Source organism: Halyomorpha halys, unplaced genomic scaffold, assembly GCF_000696795.3.
Source record: "Halyomorpha halys isolate HHAL.00 unplaced genomic scaffold, Hhal_1.1 Scaffold216.1, whole genome shotgun sequence".
Taxonomy (NCBI): Eukaryota; Metazoa; Arthropoda; class Insecta; order Hemiptera; family Pentatomidae; genus Halyomorpha; species Halyomorpha halys.
Genome location: NW_027114440.1, coordinates 202,864 through 224,793, shown reverse-complemented (window position 1 = coordinate 224,793; position 21,930 = coordinate 202,864). Strand labels below are relative to the sequence as shown.

The 21,930-nt window shown below is 29.3% G+C and overlaps 1 protein-coding gene across 1 annotated transcript in view; it reads right to left on the bottom strand.

Moving 5' to 3' along the window:
* LOC106679734 (prolactin-releasing peptide receptor) overlaps positions 1 to 21,930 on the bottom strand; it is a gene marked incomplete at its 5' end in the record, with an annotated part of 234,521 nt that overhangs the window by 87,132 nt on the left and 125,459 nt on the right. Inside the window, 1 exon segment of the mRNA XM_067051628.1 lies at positions 4,899 to 5,066. Coding sequence (XP_066907729.1) covers positions 4,902 to 5,066 — 165 coding nt within the window.

The following is a 21,930-nucleotide window of genomic DNA, read 5'->3' as shown; positions in this document are numbered from 1 at the left end:
ATGTTTAAAAGTGAAGTTGTAATATAAGCTGTTAAATGTTTAGATGTCCCTGAGGATGGCTAGAAGGGCCGAAACGTAGGACAAATAAATAAATAGTGTTGAGACTGTTTTGGATATTAAATTGATTTATTGATAAATATTATTAATATTTTAATAGAAAATCATCAATAATTATAAATATGTTAATTATATTGACGAGAAATAATTAATTTGGGGAAAGGTTCAATAAATGACAAAATTAGTCCGATACGTCATTAAATAAATAAATAAACGATGAATGGAGGATTTATAAAGGTACGTAATTTTTATGAGAAGTTTTTTATAGAATGATTAATTATTACTTTTTGGAAGCTGCAAGAAATGTTCATTAATGATGAGAAAATATATTCTTGCATCAACAAAGATATCCTCAGTACCTCATAATACCTAAATATTGCAAATACAATGCAATAAGCATCCTAATTAAAATCTAAAAAAATATTTAAATAGATAACAAATGCACTCTGTTAAATATCTACATATCTTCATGTATCTTTATATCTATTTACGTACATATTTACATCTAACGATTGATAATTGAACAATGAACCTTAGAAATCAAATCAACACTTCGTTAATAAGCCAGAATAGATCAATGCAGGAAAATGGATATCGCTGAAAATCCTAGAAGGGTTTCCTGATAAGAAGTAGAGAAAATAGTTCCTGATAATTTAGATTATTGGAGTAATATAAATCAAATCCATTTTTAGTAGATTAACAATCAATAATGATACTATTTTTAAAAAAGTAGGCTATTTCTAAAGTCTTTCTGGCAACACTGCTGTACGACTTCGAGAGTTAAATAATGTTTGATAGACATATTTTTTTTACAATTCAAAACTTTATTTATTGATTGATATTACAATCTGCCACAACTTTGTTGGGCAATAAGTAATAGTGATAACTGATCCCATTAATACCAAAATAAAATAACATAAGAATACGAATAAATAAAATCTCTCTATAAATAAATACAAACGGAAGAATTGAGAAAATGAATGTAATAAAACTATGTACATGAAAAAATAAATAAATAATAATAAAAATAAAATAATTATCAGTAACATTTACACTCTAATATACAACATTTAAACTTATGTTAACGACATATTAACGGTTTAATTAAGGCTGAAAAAAAAAAGAAACTAGAAATAGACGAAAAGAAACAATAAATATTTATGATAATGTGGGAAAAAATAGTATATAAATCAAACACGACAAAGGTGTATAATATTGAAACATATGAAAACATAACACTCGTAAATGGAAAAAAAGGAAAATCAATATAAATCAATACAAAATAAATATTTGTCGACAATAAATCGTTTTGAAAGATCAGGAGATACATATTTTTCGTCAGTTTTCTTTATTTTGATTTAAAATATTATTAATATTTAATATTAAATATAGACAAATTTAATTAAAGTCAATATAAAAAATAATATTATAATTATGTATGTCATTAGTCATCTTCTTATTCTATTATTTTTCAAAATAAAAATTGTTACCAAGAAGTACGAATTATTTTAATAACATTATGTACTTAATTTATTTATACTCGTCATTTTAAATGTTTTTTGTAGCCCTATTGTACTGGGGAGGTATAAGATACTTCTCTAACACTCTTAAAATTGAGTTTAACTCCCATAAGCTTTATTGTATAATTAGGTTTTAATTAAACTTAAGTTTTATTTTCAAAATTTACAAATTTTCTTGTCAACCAATAAGACACGATGCCATCATCGTGACTTTTAGTCATCTGATCACGTTAAATGAACATGAGAAAATATTGTGATATATACTCACACTGATATGATTTTTTTTCTTTGACCCTTATCTTTGTTTTATAAGTTATAAAGTTTGTAAATTAAATCCTGAAAAACTTATTTCAGTAAATAATTCTTCACTTCATGATTTTTGTTAATTCTTGGATTTTCAAAGCCGGTCTATGTCCTTAATTCTTTACGGAAAACAATAATTGACTGTCGAACCATATCCGGCGCCATTCGACAAAAGCTGCTGTATAAGAAAGATGTCAAATCTGTTTCAATTCTTCAGATGATCAATTAGAACTTTTTATATAAATGATAATTTATTTGCATTTCATTAGTAAAGTAGCTTCAACATATATTAATTTATTCATTATAATCTAAATAATTCATAATAATGAAAATCTATACAAACCGTAAACGGAAATACTTTCACAAGATATTTTTTTCTTGTTTTGAGATTCTTTATTTCTATTTTCAGTTACTTTATTTCTTATTTCACTTAGTTCTGAAACATCTTGTATAAATGTTTTGTAAAAAACATTTTTATTTAAATATTATTTTTAATCAATTATTCTATAATAGATGTGGAAACAAATAAAAAACATTTTAAGCAGCATTCAGCATGTCAAGCAAGTATGAGTCAGATGGCGATTAGGTGGCCCAGTGATTGTGTGATGATCGGGAACAAACAGCCAATAGGAGGTCAGAGACGAGGCTTCCAATTTGTTGGGGGACCAATAGGACCGCACAATCACCCCCGCCCTGTCCATTCCTTCCAATCAAATGTCGCCTAATTTCCTAATATCTCCAGCCATTAAATCGCTTCGGGGCTTTGGTAATGTCCCCGTACAAATCACTATAATCAATTTTGTAACATTTGTAAGTAGGACGGATTTTCAAGTAGAACTGAAGATTAGAAACTCTCAATACTGATTTAATTTTGATTTTTTTTTTATTTAATCAGAAATATACCTCAAATATGATCTGATCGGATGACACCTATCGGGCCGTGCCAACATAACACACAGAGATAGGTGAAAATTATTACAAGTTACACTTTTAATTAATATAGCGCTAAGGAGGCTACTACAATTCATAAGCTAGGAGGGTATAATTTCTAGCAATAAAATTAATAATTCAATTAACAAAACAACCGAATACAACATAATTAAATAGAAATTACAAAAATATATATTACAAATAATTGAAAAAGCCTATGAAGTTAATAATAATGAGACGAATTCACTTTTAATAAACTAATAATAAACAATGTGCAAATTAATTCTTAATAAGTATGGAGTAAACTTGATTAAAAATTAGAATAAAATGTTACGGTAGAATGCTATTTTTTTTATTATAATATAATATTATTATAATTATATGGGTGACAGACCATAGAGGTCCAAGTCCTCGCGTATTAGAAATACATCGCGTGATTTTTTCGTAGGGTGGGTTCTTCACTCCTACGTCTATTTTTTGTTGGCTAACGGACCTCAAAAATGCCCGGGGGGAGGTTGTGAGTGAATTTTGTATTATTTTATGCTTGATAAAAGCCAGAGTGGGGCCAGTACTCGATCTGGCAACCCTTAGGTCGGTAGACTGGCGCGTAGCCACGCTGCTACCGCTTCCATCCAATTATAATATAGCCAGAACTAAATTACAGAAAAGAGATGTTCTTATTCGTAGGTAAAAATTCTGTGTGCCACACACAATACGCAACATATGCATAAAAAATAAATCATAAAACAAATAACAAAGTGTAGTTAAAAATTAGAATAGATTTAGACAATCGATGGTATGTTAAGAGAAACCATTGAATCACCCGAAAAATAAATATTACATTTTTTTTTTAATTTCCTTTAGAGTAATTAAACATTTTCTTGGTTGTAGTTTCTATCAATGAATTGATTTATATTTCTTATTAATACAATAAATTTATTTGGATTAACAAAAAATTCTGAACAAAAAAAAATAAACATCTTAAAAGGGAAACATAGCCTAAAATAAGTTGGAGAAAGTTGGGACCATGAGTGGTTTGGTACATGTTTTGAACTAACTGTGGACATTTTTGGCACCATATTTTCATCACCTATTACGGGTACATGGTATCAGATAACTGATGCAATTTACCACTAACGTTTCATATGTTTATCGAAAAACTGACTAACCACGGATCTAACCGAGGTTAAAAAAAAAAATTGTCTTTATGTTTATTTAAGGCAATTTTTTTACTGTGAGAGGTTTTACCTCTAAGAATAGTAACTGGTGTTTAGTAACATTACTTAATTTTGTCGTTGTTTTTTCCTTTTTTTTTTGGAGGGGGGTTACTAGAGTTTTATTATTTTTTTTTTTTTTTAAAATGAAAAAAGATAGAACAGAAATCATTCTTTCCACCTCTGTTAATTTTCTTTATTTTATTCATTTTTTTAATATTTCAATCCTTTTCACGTTATAAAATGTACTAACCCTTGGGTAAGGATGGTACCAGATATTTTCGTCGAACTATTCATCATTTTATAAACTGTTGAGAAGATCAAACCACATTTATGAACCTAAGCTTACAAACTTGAAAATGCTCACGAAGTAAACCTGCAAAGTTTGTCACTGTCATTTTCTGTAAATCACTAGTCGCAAGAATTTACTTCAGAACAAATACGCCATTATTCAAAAGCCTCACTCAGAATAGTTTCAAGAAAAAGGAAAAACGGCCTAAGAACAATCCTCATGTTGCACCATAAAGAAAATATATAGATATAATCAAAGAATAAACAATCAAAAGCTAAAAATTAGATTGGATATAAAAATATAAAACAAGACAATTTAAGGTCTCAAAAATATGCTTATAAAAACGGATTAAGGTCACTTGTAAAGATGAATTAAGAGAAAAAATGTAAGGACATATTTTAATTTGGTGGTGGAGAAGAATCTCCTAATGAATCCCTTCAGGGTTGTCACTTATAACTTCTTTTTTTTACCTCCCTGATATTTTCCTTGTATCTTCCTCCCATATTATTTATATTCTACAATTTTTTATATGAGTATTATTAACAAATTTTATTAGTATAATATAAAAAGCCGCCTACTTGCCTATTAGAGAGGGAGAAGCTGATTCTTGTCCCTGCCCTTGTCTATGTGAACGGCGTCCTCTCCTGCGTTGTAAGCCACGAGGACCACCTCTACGCTGTCGTGGGACTTGAGCCGTCCGCAGCCAGGCTGACGGTCTGCTCCTCCAGTCGGCTCTTTTTCTTCGTCATGCTGTAACAAGGAACCCAACATCGTTTTATTTTAAGTATTTTTTTCTCACCCTTCTATTAACATTATTATCTCTAACAAAAAACAATGCATAATTACATTAACATAAGTATGTATTCGATAACAGACATAATCGATAATAGGCTTTTATAATAGGACTTTTAAGGTAGGTTTTAGAATCCGCATTGTGTCGCTTACTCACTGTCTGCGTTGTCATGGGTGGGAAGGGATCTCTCTACTAGTCATTAATTAAGTAAAATTAATTTTTTTTAATATGCTTTTATCAAACTAAGTTTTTTTGCTACATTAAGTCACGTAGAATTAATTCTCTAGTAGATGGGCAGAGAAAAAGAGTTGAGAGAAAAAAATCCTGGGATGAGACTACAAGGTAGAATTGTAATGGAAACAATTTTTTTTTTAATAAATCATTGAATACAAACATTTATTCCATGAAAATTTAAATTTGTAGTTTTATTTCAATATTTTGGTATTTTGGCGCATCGCTCAGAAAATTGTATGATTTTCAAAATTTAAGTTTAATAAATTCACTCCAAAATGATTTTATCACGTTTCTTCCTATTTGTTGAGAAAACCCAAGAGAATGAATTGTAAATCATTTAATTTCAACGTTAGAGCACATTTAATTTCGTGTTAGATTTTGTTATAGTGCAAAACTACTTGTAGTTTAATATCTCTTTTCACGGTTTTATCACATTATTTATTGTTCATGCATATGTAAGGATTTTATTCTTTATGTGTATGTAGCATATAGGCATAGAGCTAAAAAATGAAAGTTACTATAAATAATTAAATTTGTATATGTTTGAAATGTGTTGTTTCTTTAACAGAGATGTGGATTATTGTCAAACCCTTCATCTACCACTCTATACGTTAATACATGCCCGAATCTATATAACAAGACACAAAAAGATCTGAAGATAAAAAAAGAAGTAAGATTAGAAATGAAAGGAAGAAATTAGTAAGAAACAACACAAACATTTTTTTCAGTAGTTCTTATTCACACCGTAGCTTAGGCAACTGGTAATTCGAAAGTAGTTAATTCGAAAAACTCTAATTAATAAACTTTAAATGATCTTTCATTATTTTTTTCAGTGTTGTAGGTACTTCTAAAGATCTGGAGCTCCCAGTGAAAAAAAAATTTACTTCTCGAAACTACCATTTTTCATCCTTCATAATTATAGTTGACAAACGCATCAATTTTTATTAGTAATTATCCATAGTTTTTATTAAAGTAATTGGGGGTGACATAACTGAATTTTTCCCACTCGGCTATTGGATGACTACAGCGATGAGAAAATTGAAATAATTATGTTTCCGTTGCCCACTGATCTTAAAAAGTGTTAATTATCCACAATGGTAACATCAAATCCAGCCTTACCAAATTATTATTGTCGAAAGGTTTTCATTATTTTCAATTCCACGCTCATTTATTTCCCCGTCCAGCACAGGCTTTGTTTTATACTACGGAAATTCGGGTCACGGAACTTAATAGATTTGCCGGCTGGTTAAGGTTTAGTGTATATTTTTTATGATGAGCAACAGGAACTCTCATCCTTCAAACCATCCCCCTGAAAAATATGTATTACATAACACCGAATTTAATATTACCCCTATGGATGACAACAACACAGTTCAATGCTTATACGAGAAGAAGATGGTTGTGGGGTGCGGTCAAAATACAACACAAATAAGTTGAAGTAACTTATTTAATCATGCCAACGTTTCAGCCAGAATATCTAGCCTCCATCAGGTCTAATAACCGAACAAGATAAAAACCAATGAATACAGAAAATAAAATAGAAAATATAAACAGAATGACATAAAGTAAATAATTGTGCAGAATGGAACTAATAAAATTAAAGTGATGAAAGAAGTGGAAAATAAAATGTATACATAGGTTAAATAGGATGAATTGAAAAAGTAAGTAAAATACAAATTTGAAGTTATATAATGCTAAGAAATATGAATATTTTAGTATATTAATAATTTAAAAATTAAAATTACGGAAAGAAATAATAAAATTGAGAGATAGAAAACATATGTAACCATAATATTAGATAAAGAAGCAAAATATATGTCAAGTTTAACAAAAGAAATTAATAGGAAAAATAATTGAAAACAACAATTATAATTATTATTGTTATTGTTGTTTTCAATTTTTTAAATGTAAATGTTAAACTTAACATGTATTTTGCTTCTTTATCTAATATTATGTTTACATATCTTATTTCCTACACATATTTTTTTCTCTCAATTTTATTATTTCTTTTTAATTTTAATTTTTAAATTATTAATAAACTAAAATATTCATATTTCTTTGCATTATATAATTTCAAATTTTTATTTTATTTCCTTAACTATGTTATTTTACCTACTTTTTTCAATTGCTTATGTATACATTTTATTATGCACTTCTTTCATTACTTTAATTTTAATAATTCAATTCTGTACAATTATTTACTTTATGTCTTTCTGTCTATATTTTATTTTCTGTATTCATTGGTTGATATCTTGTTCTGTCCTTAGCCCTGATGAAGGCTAGAAATTCTGGCCGAAACGTTGGTATGATTAAATAAGTTACTTCAACTAATTTCTGTTATATTTTGACCGCACCCTCCAACCATCTTCCCCTCGTATTAGTCATCCACGGTAAATTATCTCTCATGATTAGTTCAATGCTTAATTCATTTGGACTAATTTTGTATTGTCAGCTTTATCACTTACATTTCAAACCGCACATAGGTGTGCATTACAACTGAGTTTCTCAAACTGGAAATTTCATCGACCATCGAGTTTATTAAAGGAAACGGTGGCTTTGAATTTTAGTAGCATTCGTCAACTTCATGAAGAACTTTTTTAGTTCAACTTTGAAAAATATTCAAATAAATAAACAATTCGTAATAAAAGTAATTCTTTGCCCAAATGTCCTGTAACAAGACCATGCCATCCGTTTAAATTTATAAAAGATATATGTTTTATTAATTTTTTTCTTATTATCGTTGCGAACATTGAATAGCAAATCTAATTTAAAAATCCATCTAGAAGGATTAAATTACGAGGACTTGTATTCATAATAGCCATGACCCTTTGAAGTAATAAAGGGACAAGGGTTAGGCGAAATTTATGTAAGCATTCCATAGAAAACGTTTCCTGTCTAATACCGGAGATGAAAATTTCAAGGTACCGCATTAAAGACTAAGGAAAAATTGCCTTTTTGATATTTTATGATAATGATTTGAAAAAGCCCCATTTTTATAAAATATTGCCTTAAGAAGCCTATCAACTTTCACGTCAAACATTTAATATTTATAAAATTTTGATTGATATCTAATAATAATTCATAAATTTCCCAATTATAATTTATATGTGGAAATCCGGGAACAACTAGATGGCAGATATAAAAATGAATAAGAGTTATTCTTAGTCTCACATTTAAGGCTTGTTCTAGAAATATTATTAAATATGTGATAAAAAGTATACATATTAATTATATCATATGTTTATCTATATAATTCATTAGCCTAATTTCCCAAAATTATAATTAATATTAGGCGATTATAGAGGAACAACTAACAGATATAAAAGTAAGTTGGGATTATTCAGACTGTTACATTAATGTTATATTAAAATATTATATTAAAAATCGTCTATCGCTTGTTTCAAGAATATGAATTATATTACAAAAAGGATACATTTTAATTATATTATATGTTTTTTTTTTCATATAGTGATATAATTCATAAGAATAATTTCTCAAAATAAAAATCTATAAGGTGACTATTGGAGAAAAAATAGAAGAATAAATAACAATTATTTATAGTGTAATAAATATTATATTAAAAATCATTTATTGCTAGTTCTAGAAAAAAAATTAAATATGCTATAAAAAAATATAAATGTTAGTTATTTTATATTTTTTATAAATAAAAAATAAGATTCTTTAATAAATGTTGCCTTTTGTAGAAGAGAAAAGTCAATTGGAACAAGTATGGAAATATTCAATTATTTTTTATCATACTTGTACTGAATTTGAAAAAAAAAATTGCTTTCTTATAAATAATTCATTCATGGACCAAAAATTTTAGTTTTCGAAGCTAAAATTGATTTTTTTAAACAATATGTTTTTTTTCAATATCAATATTCACCACCCTATATTGTGTAGTTTAGTTTTATAAATTCATTCATAACATTTATAATAAATTTAAGAGTGACTCATATTGTATTTTTTTATAATATTCTCTTTTTTCTTTTTATTTGGTACATTCTGGTTTCATAAAAACTAAACCATACGAATCTACGATTCACATATGCTGTTTTTTAAGAATAAAATATTATACATGCCTGATATTTTTAATTAAATTTTAATATTTTTAGCCATATTTTTTTTAGGTATAATTAAATGTTGGCAATGTTGAACATTTTACTATGACTTTACAAATTAAAATTTTAATAGGTAATCTTAAATCAAATTAAAAAATCTTTTATATCTTATATTTTTAATTTTCCAAGAAAATTAAAATCAAATGGCATTGTTCGCCTTGCTGCATTTTTAAAAATAACTAGGAACATTTTTTTTAAGTTTATTTTTACTTTCTTTATCGTCTAATAATACTTATGATATTTTTATTTCTGAGCATACAGATGTAATTCCCAAATATTTGATTTTATTTAATTATTCTCTAATTGTTGGGCATAAAGAGAAACTAGTTCCTAAAATATATGAAACTCTCTTAGTTTAACAATTGGGGTTCGTGGTTAATGGAGCAATCAGAGTGAAAATGTTCCATTAATCTGAAAATCGAGCAATCCGCAAATGGATTGTGGTTTTAAACAAATTGCATTTGCAAAGGAATTAGTGACAATCAATTAATGTTACAAACACTCTCTGTATTCATATTAATCATTAAATAAAAAGATGAAACATTCAGTTACGTTTCCAATGTTCTTTTTATTAATTAATTAAAATTCGTGTTTTACCAGGTATGAAATTTCAATTTTCATTAAACATTTATACATATATGAAGATGTCATTTCATAATCATCTTCTATTTATTGCATATCAACAATTTTTATAGTCATATTTTATTTGTCTTCTAAAAGTGCTTCTTTAGTTGTCTTTAATACTTCTTTTATGAAATATCTTATTTTTAATACTTGTAAAATCCTTTAAATTTTGAGCTCCATTGCTCGGTGACATAAATCTATGTTAATGAACTTTAGAAATTTTTGTGTTTTATGTTTAGTTACTGGGTGAACTCCACTTCGAAAGTGTTTCATTGAAGTGGCAACTTTAGGCACCTAAAGGCAACCAAAGCCAACACGCACCCTTTTATCATCTAAATCTAGGAGTGTGATGCTCCTCTTGGGCTTCACTGCACTTACTACTTCTGTTCCGTCCCTTTGCCAGCGACTAGTCATTTAGAACTCCAAGCCTTTTATCTTATTTTAGTAATTTATTTTTTACATTTCTACCTCCTGAACTAGAAGAATATTCCTGAATTACTTACCCGGTAAGCCCTTTTTTTATGAGGTGGAAATTTCCATGAAAAGAGTATTTTAGATATATATCATTTTTTTTTTAATTTACAAAAGTTAACAAAAACATTAACGTTATCTAACACAAAAAAGACAATCCTTCCCCACCAGACCCACCCCGCTAAAACCCCCGGAGACCGACGGTTCTATATCACTTTTGAAATATTAGCTTTAAACAGGAAGAGGAGACTTTAATATAGTTAAACCTTTTGTGCGAGTACTGGTCTATGGTTCCCGACATATAATTCAAAAGACTGTCTTCAATTTAGTTAGAGGAACAATAAATTACTTTATGATAACTTTAGTGGTTTCCGCGATATTACCAAAAATTACAATATTGGAAAAAAAATTGCTCTTGAATATTTGCACCTATAAAAGTATTAAACGTACGGAGGTCTATTAGTACTCAAATTCTAGCATATTTATTACACATAAAAAAAATAAAAAATGCTAGTAATTGTTTTGGTACGGTGTGTAACAGAGACATTGGGCATTTAATGAAAAATATTTTAGATTTTTGTAGAATAAAATATACAATACAGAATACAACAATGCCTACTTTTCAAGGACATTTACTATAATTTTTGTATGATCTAGTTGATAACTGAATATTTTTCAGACAGAAATTAACTCGTATGCTTCGTAAAAAATTAAAAATTAATACTATTAATAAATTAATAATAAAAATGAACCAAAGATTTTGGAATAACAATCATTTAACTTAAAATGGGAAAGATAATCTAAATTGAAACAGTGTCCTAAAATAAATACCCTTGTTGGCCCAGGCTCCAGGAATAACAAGACAGGTGTTCAGTTACGGTCATAACACTTGTCAGCTTTGGTTACTTTTGGTTATGCCCTAAGGAACAGTGAATAGACGCACTCGAGAGGGAGCTAAAGGAAATAAATAAATAAATTATCTCGAGTATCGTGGACCCAATGTCAGTATTGGAGTGTTTATAATGAAATTAATCCGTCATATAGAAGTACCATGATGAAATTGGATAGGGTAAAGTAGTGACGACGTTAGAAAAAGGAAAACTCAACTATACGGATGGGAACTGCCATAGAAACGTGAGTTGGCTGTGGAATTCAATCAAGGAGATGCATTTGTGATGGCTCATAATGAAGGAGACAATAAAATAACATCATATCCGTGCTTCGAAAACATCCCACTCCGTTTTAATATTATACACCCTTTTCTTGTTTTACCACCTACTCCGCTTTATATTTATATTTAATAACGTTAACCACTCGAAACTGGCCGAACATAATATCTCTCCTCATCATTTTTCTACTCAACATTTTTGTAGAAGTCCAGTTTCTATCAGGGACCACCACAAAATAAAGTTCAACCCAACAAGTGAGATTGGAACCGGAGCCACAGCAGTCACGAGACGGTCAAAGTTGACGTTCTAACTTTCTTGTCTACAAAAGGCCCATTATTCTTCCCATCAGGAGTTATATTTATAGGCAAGTGGCATCCATCGATGATTCAATCCTCGAACCCATGAAGTAGTACAAAGTATATATACTGGATGATCCATTATACATGTTCACTTTCCATGGAATTTCACTGGCATAACTGTGACGTTTAGTATAACTCTAGAAGATATCGGTAGTTTTCCTACATTTTCCAGTTCTTCTATATCTCACTTAACTCTACAAGTTCCATTGGAATGGGGCAGTTTTTTTCCCTTTTACTGATCCTGACAATAAATTAGACTGAATTCGCATAAGACACTTGTTAGATCAGAAACATCCTAAAGGCGTAAATCACCAAAAAATTAATAAAAAAAAATTAACCTATTAATGATTATGATGACCACTATTTATGGAAAACTCTAAAACGATTATGTTCTATTTTTTTTAAATTATCTTCTGCACTGTTTACGCGCAAATCGTCACAAACAGCTGCCATTGTTTTCGTGTTCTTTTTTTTTGCCACTAACGCTTTTAGGACGCGCCTGTTAAAAAAAGTGATATGGATTATTCTTAAAATCTGATTTCCTATTGGAAAACAAAGTTCTCTATTTTATTGGAAATCTCAGAGTTAGTAAATAAGCAAAAAAAAATATTAAATCGATATTTTAAACATTTTGGACTTCTTTTTCTTTCAAGTAAATTATTAGTTTTATCATTCTTTGATCAGTTTTATTTTATTGTATTTTTGAAATAATTTTTTATTTTGATTTATTCACATCAAAATTGTATTTCATTTTATTTATATATTTATTTCTTACTATTATTTTATCATTTAAATTTTTTCTTCTCTTTTTTCCGTTTTTTTATTATTCTTCTATTATTGTATACATCATATGAATGAATATTTGAAAATTAATACTTAATGCTCTTAATTTGTGGCAGACTAATTCTCTTCAATAAAGTAAAAAAAGAATGAAGAAAATTGTTGAAGTTATGCATAGTAAAAACTACATTGCTATGGCCGTTATATATTCAGATCTATCAAAGAGGTAGAAATCCTTTATTGTCTGTCTTGAGTCATCATCTTTTATTCTTGTCTGACCTTGCCTTTTTTTCGTTAAGTAGTTTCAATCTTTTATCTCTCCTGTGTGAACTTATACTCCAAACCACACGTTTTCCCTTGGTCTTATCCACCTCGAACAATAAGGTGCAAATTTTCAATTTCTTATTAATGTAATGTCCGTTCAATTGTACTGATTTATATTTCTCACGCAATAATATGAGAGCACTGTATTTATGCTGTAAATAAACAATTATTATTTTCAGAATCCATAGTTTTTACTCGCATAGTACGTTGTAGACATAAAGTAACAAATATTGTTCTGTGTCTTTAGTCAAATTTAGGTCTGTCTAACAGTGAATCTGATTTTAATGATGTACATAGATTGTGCTGTATTATACCTGTTTTCTATCTCAAATACTTTTATTTAAAAAAAGGCATTCCGATTTAGCCAAAAATTTTAAAACAAAATTTAAAAAGTGAAAAAAAATACCTTGTTTGAGCTTGTTTCACACACAGAAATGGAACTATTTCCATAAAACGCGTGGAGGAGTGGGGAGCTGGTTCCTCCCACCAGCCGTTCAACGGTTTTATTAGAATTTAAAATACGTCGCGTATATAAGAAGTAGTGATAAAGATATGACGAAAAATGAAAAATGATAAGAGAAAGATACAGAAATATGACAATAATAATAAATATAATAATTTTAAATTTAGGAATAACTAAGTAAAATTAGAATGACATATATCGTTACTAATAATACGAGATAATACAATATAGGATATAATAGCAATGATTGTAAAAAAAGTAACTGATAATAAGTAAAAGTAAATTTAAAAAAAAATAAAGGGTAAGAAAAATAATTTAACAATGATAACCACTGTAGTATTTATATATCATGACAATAATCATCTATCTACACTGATAATAGTAATAGTACAAATAACAGGTGTAACATGAAAAACAAAGTTAAATAAGGTAATTTAAAAATCGGAAGTGAAAGTTTACAAAATAAAATAAAAATATATATACAAGTACAAGGTGAGATGTAGAAAGAAGTACATAAAAAGATTAAAAATAAATAATAAAGTATAAAAATAAGTGAAAAAAAAAGTTGAATGTTAACAATATAGGTGATGATAATGCTAAGTATGATAAGTTAAAAGAAACATGAGAAATACCAGTTTACCAAAAACAAGACAAAGTAAAAGTGAAAGATAATAAAACATAGATAAATAAATATAAGTAAATGCAGCGATGGATAATTTAAGTGATAAAGAGATAACAAACAGGAGAAAAAAAACAAAAGTAGAATAGAAAAATGTTTGGTGATGATAATAAAATGAGCGTAAAATTATTTAGTCTTAATTAAGTTTAATATATGGCTGTATGTATGCGAAATACAGTTTTTATCGATTTTGTGGTTAACTGGAAGGGGTTCAAGATGTATATAAATGGATTCTGAGATGAGTCTCTTTTGATAATTTGGAACAGTGGCTAAAATAGTGGTATGGTCAAAATCAAAAGAATGATTAAGTGTAAGGGAATGTTCTGAAAGTTTGGAAGCGGATGAGTTGTGGGAAGTTATAGATAATTTATGTTGAGAGATACGTGATCTGAGATGGTTTTTAGTTTCGCCTATATACGAAGAATTACAGTTGGGGGAGGAGAAAGGAATCTGGTATACAACGTTAGAGCGGTATTGAAGTGGTCAACTATATTTACATATATACAATTATAATAATAGTTTTGCAGGATTCAATATAAATTAATTAATTAACTTACTTTGGCATCCCGACTAAATCCCGAACAGATACATAGCAATATATTGGTTTCCAAGACGGAAAAAGGCTTAATAGCCTATATACTGTGGCATAGAAAAAAAACCAATTAATAAATCTATATCTTTGTGATCATCCTACTTTCAGAGAGTTGATGTGAGATGTACTATTTTTAGTCTGCACTAATGTGATCATGTTTTTTTTTAGTCCTGATGATACCTAAATTAACGAAACATTTACTGTTTTGTTATAAATTGTTACTAAATATCATATATATTATTAAACGGTATATATACTGTTTAATTCAGGTATTCCCCGGAGTAAAAATTGGGGGATATTACCCAAATTAATTATGGTACTGGTTAGCTGGTTCAAACTAAGGTAATAATGGTAGTTTACTGGTAATGATGGAGTGGACTGTATTTAAATAACTTGATATCATATACTTTAAAATAAAATACTTCTATTCTCATGGTTTGAACAAATAGTGACAATGTGTTAGTTGGTTAGTGTTATTACATTAATTGATGGATATTACATTTTACTTGGTTGATTATATGCAGCTTGATGGTTGGTTGTGATGTGAATGTGTTTATGGAAGTAGGGTTCTCTCTTCTCATCTCCTGCCGCCGCCGCCTCCTTCGCCTGAGTCGAAGGATTTACTCGCTCATCATTATGAGAAGAGACCTTATTGAAGAGTCCTGAACTCCTCTCTACTGGCACAGGTCACGATGGCTTTCTCACTGGTACTCACTCACTATGTTTTTGGGGACCAAGATGGCTACCCAAGCTTCTTACTGCACTCTTTGCCACTAGATGGCATCATGAATTTCCTTTCAGAAGTGAGGGGGGGCCTTACTTAAACAAACCGCCCACCTAAATTAAGCTAGGCTAATTTATAATACACAAGATGTGGGGTACATGTTAACAGGACATGATTTTACAGGTTTCAAGATTAGAGGTTTTTCAAAATAAAAGTAATCTAACCAGCATAGACATAATGTTATGTGAAACTGTTCATGTAAGAGCAATACAGAAAGATAACTGAAAAAACTTTGAAAATATAATGATCAAACATAATAATTAACTTTATCTATAGAAATAAACGCTATAAACCATATATGTGAAAATAAGAAACAGTATATGTTGATACATACATTAAGAAAATAAATGCACACCCTATGTGTATGTAACAAAGCAAATTCAAAGTAAATAACTAACTAGTAAACTATATAATAACAATATAACACTATAAATACAAAATAAGAACAAATAAAGTTCCACCTTTTAAGAAACATGTGGTCAATGAGAAGTTTTACAACCTATGTAGTAATAGTAATAATGCTAATGGTTAATTCTTAAACATATACTATACTGCTACATTTTACTGTTAATAATTTGTTATTTCAATTCCTAATAAAAAGCCATGAGTCGGTATGTTGGAAAATAAACAATAGAGAGTAGTCCCTCATTATTTGGTATTAATATCGGTCAACTAATACTTACAAACAAGAAGGTGAGAAATCCTTATTATTGAATCAAAACACACATATAATTCAGTGAAAGCTTCTAAAAAATTTAGGCAGAATGATAGCACAAGGAGTTCATTAGTGAATGGAGAGATACTCGACAACCGTAGGCCAGATTAGGGTAACGGATAATGGAGAGCTGCTGATGGATTGAGTGTACTTCAGCTGCAATATTGTCATGAGCCACTACAGGCCAGCTGGTAACAGGCCATCTCGCTGTCAATATCAGAATTACACCAGAAGTCTCAACGTAGGTTATGTGATAACTAATATTACTGAAGTTTAACGATGATTCTATATTATTTTGTTGAAGAAATTTAGTGGGTATGGGAGTGAGACTCCATGTTCATAATTCTGTTCTACTCTACTTGAATCAAACCTTGGATTGGAAGACTTATGGGGAACACTCAGCATCTATAAATTGTTCCTTCAGACGGTAAGGAAAACCGTCCTTGCAATGGTTTGAACGTCAAAACCTAAATGTGTAGTGGACAGAATTTTATTTTTCTTCCGTTAGAGATTGTCTTCAAAAACCAACATCAATGAACCGATTAGTAAAGGACAGTGTTATAACTGTGTGTATTTTTACATTTATTGGAAATTAAAAACAAATATATAAGGTATATATTCCATGTATTTGTGAAATATTTCAAGTATTAAATATGACTGCAGACAGCTCATATAAGGTTTTCCTTCTTACAGCCAAAATTGTTGATAGCTTTAAATTTTCTTGACAAAATACGCAAACTGAGTGCTTTAAATTAAGTTCGGATAAATATATGCTTAGTACGTCACATTCCAATCTTCAACTTACAATTTTCCTAATCAACCGATGTACGGGATTGCCACAGGATCTTCTGCCTTACCGATAGTGCAAAACTTTAAAAAAAAAATCACCATTATACTAAGTTGAATAAACATAGCAGCATACAATTTTCTAAAAAAATAAAATAAAATCACCAATTACAACAGCCCAAGTAACGAAGGACTTTTAAAACCAAAAGATCAGATTTTTATCATAATAAATAATACCTAATTGATCAATATCTTGGCATATATCTATCGCACAAAAAATATTATGGATACATCTTTTTTACGTATAAAAATTGATTATAATTGATCTATCAATCTAGTGAGTAAAATGTGAATAATTCAAAGTATATTACTCCTTATTTTAGGTTTATGTTTTATTATTTAACTGCAGTAGTCAATGAGTGATGGTCAGATTTTTAAAAATATTGCCGAATTACCAGTTTGATGCTTGAGACCTGGTAGCATGATACGCTGAAACTTTATAAATTTATTTTTTTCTAAAAATTATGCTAATTAGATTTACATAGCACTAGCTTATAATAATTATTATTATCGGGAAAATATAAGTATTAATAAAGTTTCTCAAAATAAGGCCGAATTTCTTGTTTTCCGATAAAATAATACATAAAATTAAAAAAAAAAAACTATCTGTCTCTAATAAATTATTTAAAAAAAAACAACAGATGTTTAATTTTAGAAAATTCACCCTGCATTAAAAATATATAAATGAGAAAAAATGTTTTAAATAAGTGCGGTAGTGTCCAAGACATAGGACATTAAACATGCATTTCTAGTATCAATCCAAACAAAAAAAAAAAAAATTAAAACTTCCCAATATTTTACTCTTCTTTGTTTTTTTCTTTCTTTGTTTATTTTTTTTTTAATCGTTCCTTATGCTGTACTATTTACAGGTCAAACTATTTGGAGAGTTACTTAGGTGACGCACGGGGCAGGAATTTATACCTTTAGCTAAAAATTTAAACAAGCATAAACTTTTCTTAAGCACCATGACTCGAAAGAATGTAGGAAATTTTAATGCATTAAGCCTTTCGAAATATTAGCTTTATCACTTCTGTTAGAGAGGCAGTATCATAACTGAAATTAACGTAATTGTTTTTCAAAATTATTTTTTTTAGCATTAGTTATAAAATCATATTGAATACCCTAATCCAATACATAAATTAATAAGTGACATTACTTTTTATCTACTTCAAAGAATCTGAAGAGTTTAAATTGGTTGTAATTAGAAATCTCTCGAATATTTCTTATCGGTTGGCACTTTGTCAGTTGCTGAACTTCATTTGCCGAAGTCTGAGAATTCATTTAAAGATAAAATGACCAAGATATTTCATTTAGATTACATTTTGACAGAATATTAATATCATTCAATATTTCTCATTTACCAAACCTTTCATCACTGAAAGTTTTCTCAAATATTCTGCGAATATCTTATCTTAACTTTTTTTTTATTTGATCAAATTGTGGTTGTAATTTATTCAAATAAATAATTATAATTTGTTTAGGAAAAAAATGTTGAAGAAATACGTGTTCCCTGAATCATTCCAGTTATGCCCTACCCTAGGTCACGGGTCAATCAATACACTCAAAGTTTGCACTTATACATTACACTTAACATAAATGGTGCATTTATTCAGTAATAGAAGACAGATTCAAATATAGTTCAATTTCCTCTTTATGGATCGTTTTATTGCGAAACGAATAGATGTCATTCAAATTAGAACAGCAATAAAACCTCAAACAGAAATAATGATGTGTATGCAGTTGACCCCAGATTCAATATCAGTTGGTCGAAAGTACGGTCATCAGAGTAGTAATGAACAGAAACAAGTTAAAATTTATTTTGGATTTCAATTATGCCGAAAGTTTGGCCTAAATTTCAGGCCTTTGACTGCATATCATATCATTCGTAGCAGAAATCAACACGCAGTCAACCATGATAAAGCCCTGAATTTAAGGCTAGAACTTGGGCACTAATAAAATCAAATAAGTTTCACTAATATTATGTTCATAGCCACTCCACTAACCACACTCCTAACTATTTTCGGTAAAGATCAATGCCGTGTCACAAAAGAAATCCACCCCCTCAGCTCTGCAAAGTTGCCAGGGGTTCGTTCATCCTTCTTCAATAGTTAGTTCATCACTTCATACTTTCCACTTGAACTTTGTGTTTGGCGTTTATCCTGTCCTTATAATTAGAACATCGATTTAGTAGCTCGGTATAAAAATTGTCGAACGGCTCCTCCTCACAACCAGGCTTGTTAACTTGTTCATTGCTATGTATTGTGAACTGATATTTACGGTGTTGTTATCTCTGTTAATCGTGGCTTCCATCTCAAGGTAAATAGCCTGGCATTTCTCCGTTATAATTGTTACATTCAGCTTGAACAGGATGTGACAGATGAAAGTAGCTTGATTGAACACCCACTCAAGCTCCCTTATCAATACCTGAAGCAGACCTACTTGTATAAATATGCATGAGGTAAAGCTCATGAATAGATTTTAGTGACACTAAATTGGAAAACTCGATCTTCCTACACAGGTTAAAACAGGGTGGTATAAGATAATCATCATCACCCTTATTGTGTCACAAACGACAAACAAAAAAAAGAATAAAAAAGGTAAACAATGGAACTATGCATGGATTTGCCAATATACTATAATGATGATTATGGTTTTGATGATAGTTGAATATTGTGAATCAAATAAAATTTAAAACATCTGATATCATAATATGTAATATTTATTAGATGGTATAGGGAGATTATGTTTGTTCGAAGGATTTCGAGCATTTTATGACCAAAAAATTATCAGTACATAAAAATTAAAGCACACAGTAATAGCCCACAACAAAGTCCAAAACATTCCATAACCGCAGTTCTTACCCCATCAGAACTCAGTAGATCCCTTAAATTATAAACATTGAAAAATGGTAGGACAAGTGGGATAAAAGCTCTCTAAGTAAATTAAAAGAAATCAAAAAGAGTAGTAAAAACCATAGTCGACATCCTACCGTAGCAGCCGCAGAGAGGATGTTGCTCTAACCCGCTTGGGAATAGGCCATATTCTCCTCTACCACTCTCTCCTGATCAGAAAACTGTCACCTCCAACGTGCCAATACTGTCAGTCTATTCAATGATACCTTGGAACTTGCAATAACTTTTTCAATATTTAGATGACATGAAACTGCTCGTTGTTTTCATCTACTTCAAACTGTATTAAAAAAAAAAGCTCTAAACTTTCATTTAATTATAAAAGGTTTCATTTATAGTTACACATATATAATGACATATTTAGATTTACGGAGTTAAACCATTATTTTACTAAGTAAGTAAACTATTTTATGCCAGACAATTGGCACCCAAAGTTTTAATATAATTATTCTTAGTGGGCTAGATGTCACAGAATAAAATTTCATTTCAAAAGTTCACCGAGGAATCAGTAGTGCAGAAGGCACCTTCTAATACAAGACAATAATTGTAGTTTCCTCAAAAGTGTATGCAATTCCTCATTAAACCAATGGCACATTCAATTATTGTAACTTTAAAAAAAGAGTTGAGTATAAATAATTTTTTAAGCAACGCATACATTTTGCAAACTATTTTAAAGGTTGAAAAAAAATCCACAAGACCTTAATAATTTACTGGCACTGACATCAAAACAAGCACTTAAGCAGGAGGTTGGAAAGCTCTCGGGATCGAAGGCCCATTGTTCTAGTTGACTGATTATACACACAACTTCCACCACTAAATGGAACTTCACAAACAACTAACATTAATGTCAACAGTAGCAAAATATAATCACAGGCCAGTATAATAACAATGATAATAAGATGGAGGTTCAATGCCAGCAAAGATCGATTAATCATGGCCCTTCACCGAACCAAGTCAGTCAGTATGAATAAAAAATCTGATTTAAATATGTAAGTATGTTCATATCTATACTACCGTATATTATTCAGAAATTACTCATGGATAAGAATTATTTTTTATTGATACCCAACATTATTTTGATTGGTGTCATATAGTTTGAAGATCGTCATATTTAAAATACTTTTATGAGATAAAAATACTGGAAAGATATTTGATTGTAATAATTGAATGAAACGTTAAATCATGCAAAAATTTAAATAATAATGTCATAAAACACGATGTGATAAATAATTTCAATACAATATGGTTATAATTGGAGACGTGAAATTAATAGGACGATAAGGTTCTTGGAGGAAACCTTAAATAAGGTTTTCGTTAAGAACATTAATAAATATAGCTATCGTAATATTTGATAGTTGGAACATTTCCTGCCTTAATTCATAGTTTGCAGTTAGCAGCTGTTGAAGTGAGATATCCTATCTTTGACCTGAATTCATGAGCACCAGGATTGGGGAAACATTGACTGGGTTTTATTTCATGTTCTTTAAGATATTTATAATTTTTTTTTCAAATTATTCTGCAGTAGGTATTCCTAAAAATAATTAGTTTTGAGATTAAATAAATAAAAAATGTGTGTTATTTATATTATTAGATTCTGGAAAAGATTGCAACCGAAATTCATTGATCTTAGACCCAGACAAATCAAAAGTCACTGCTTTGGCTAAATAAAGCCCTGGAATATGAGAGGGAGAGGAAGAGAGAGAGAGGGAGAGGAAGAGAGAGAGAGGGAGAGGGAGAAAGAGAGGGAGAGG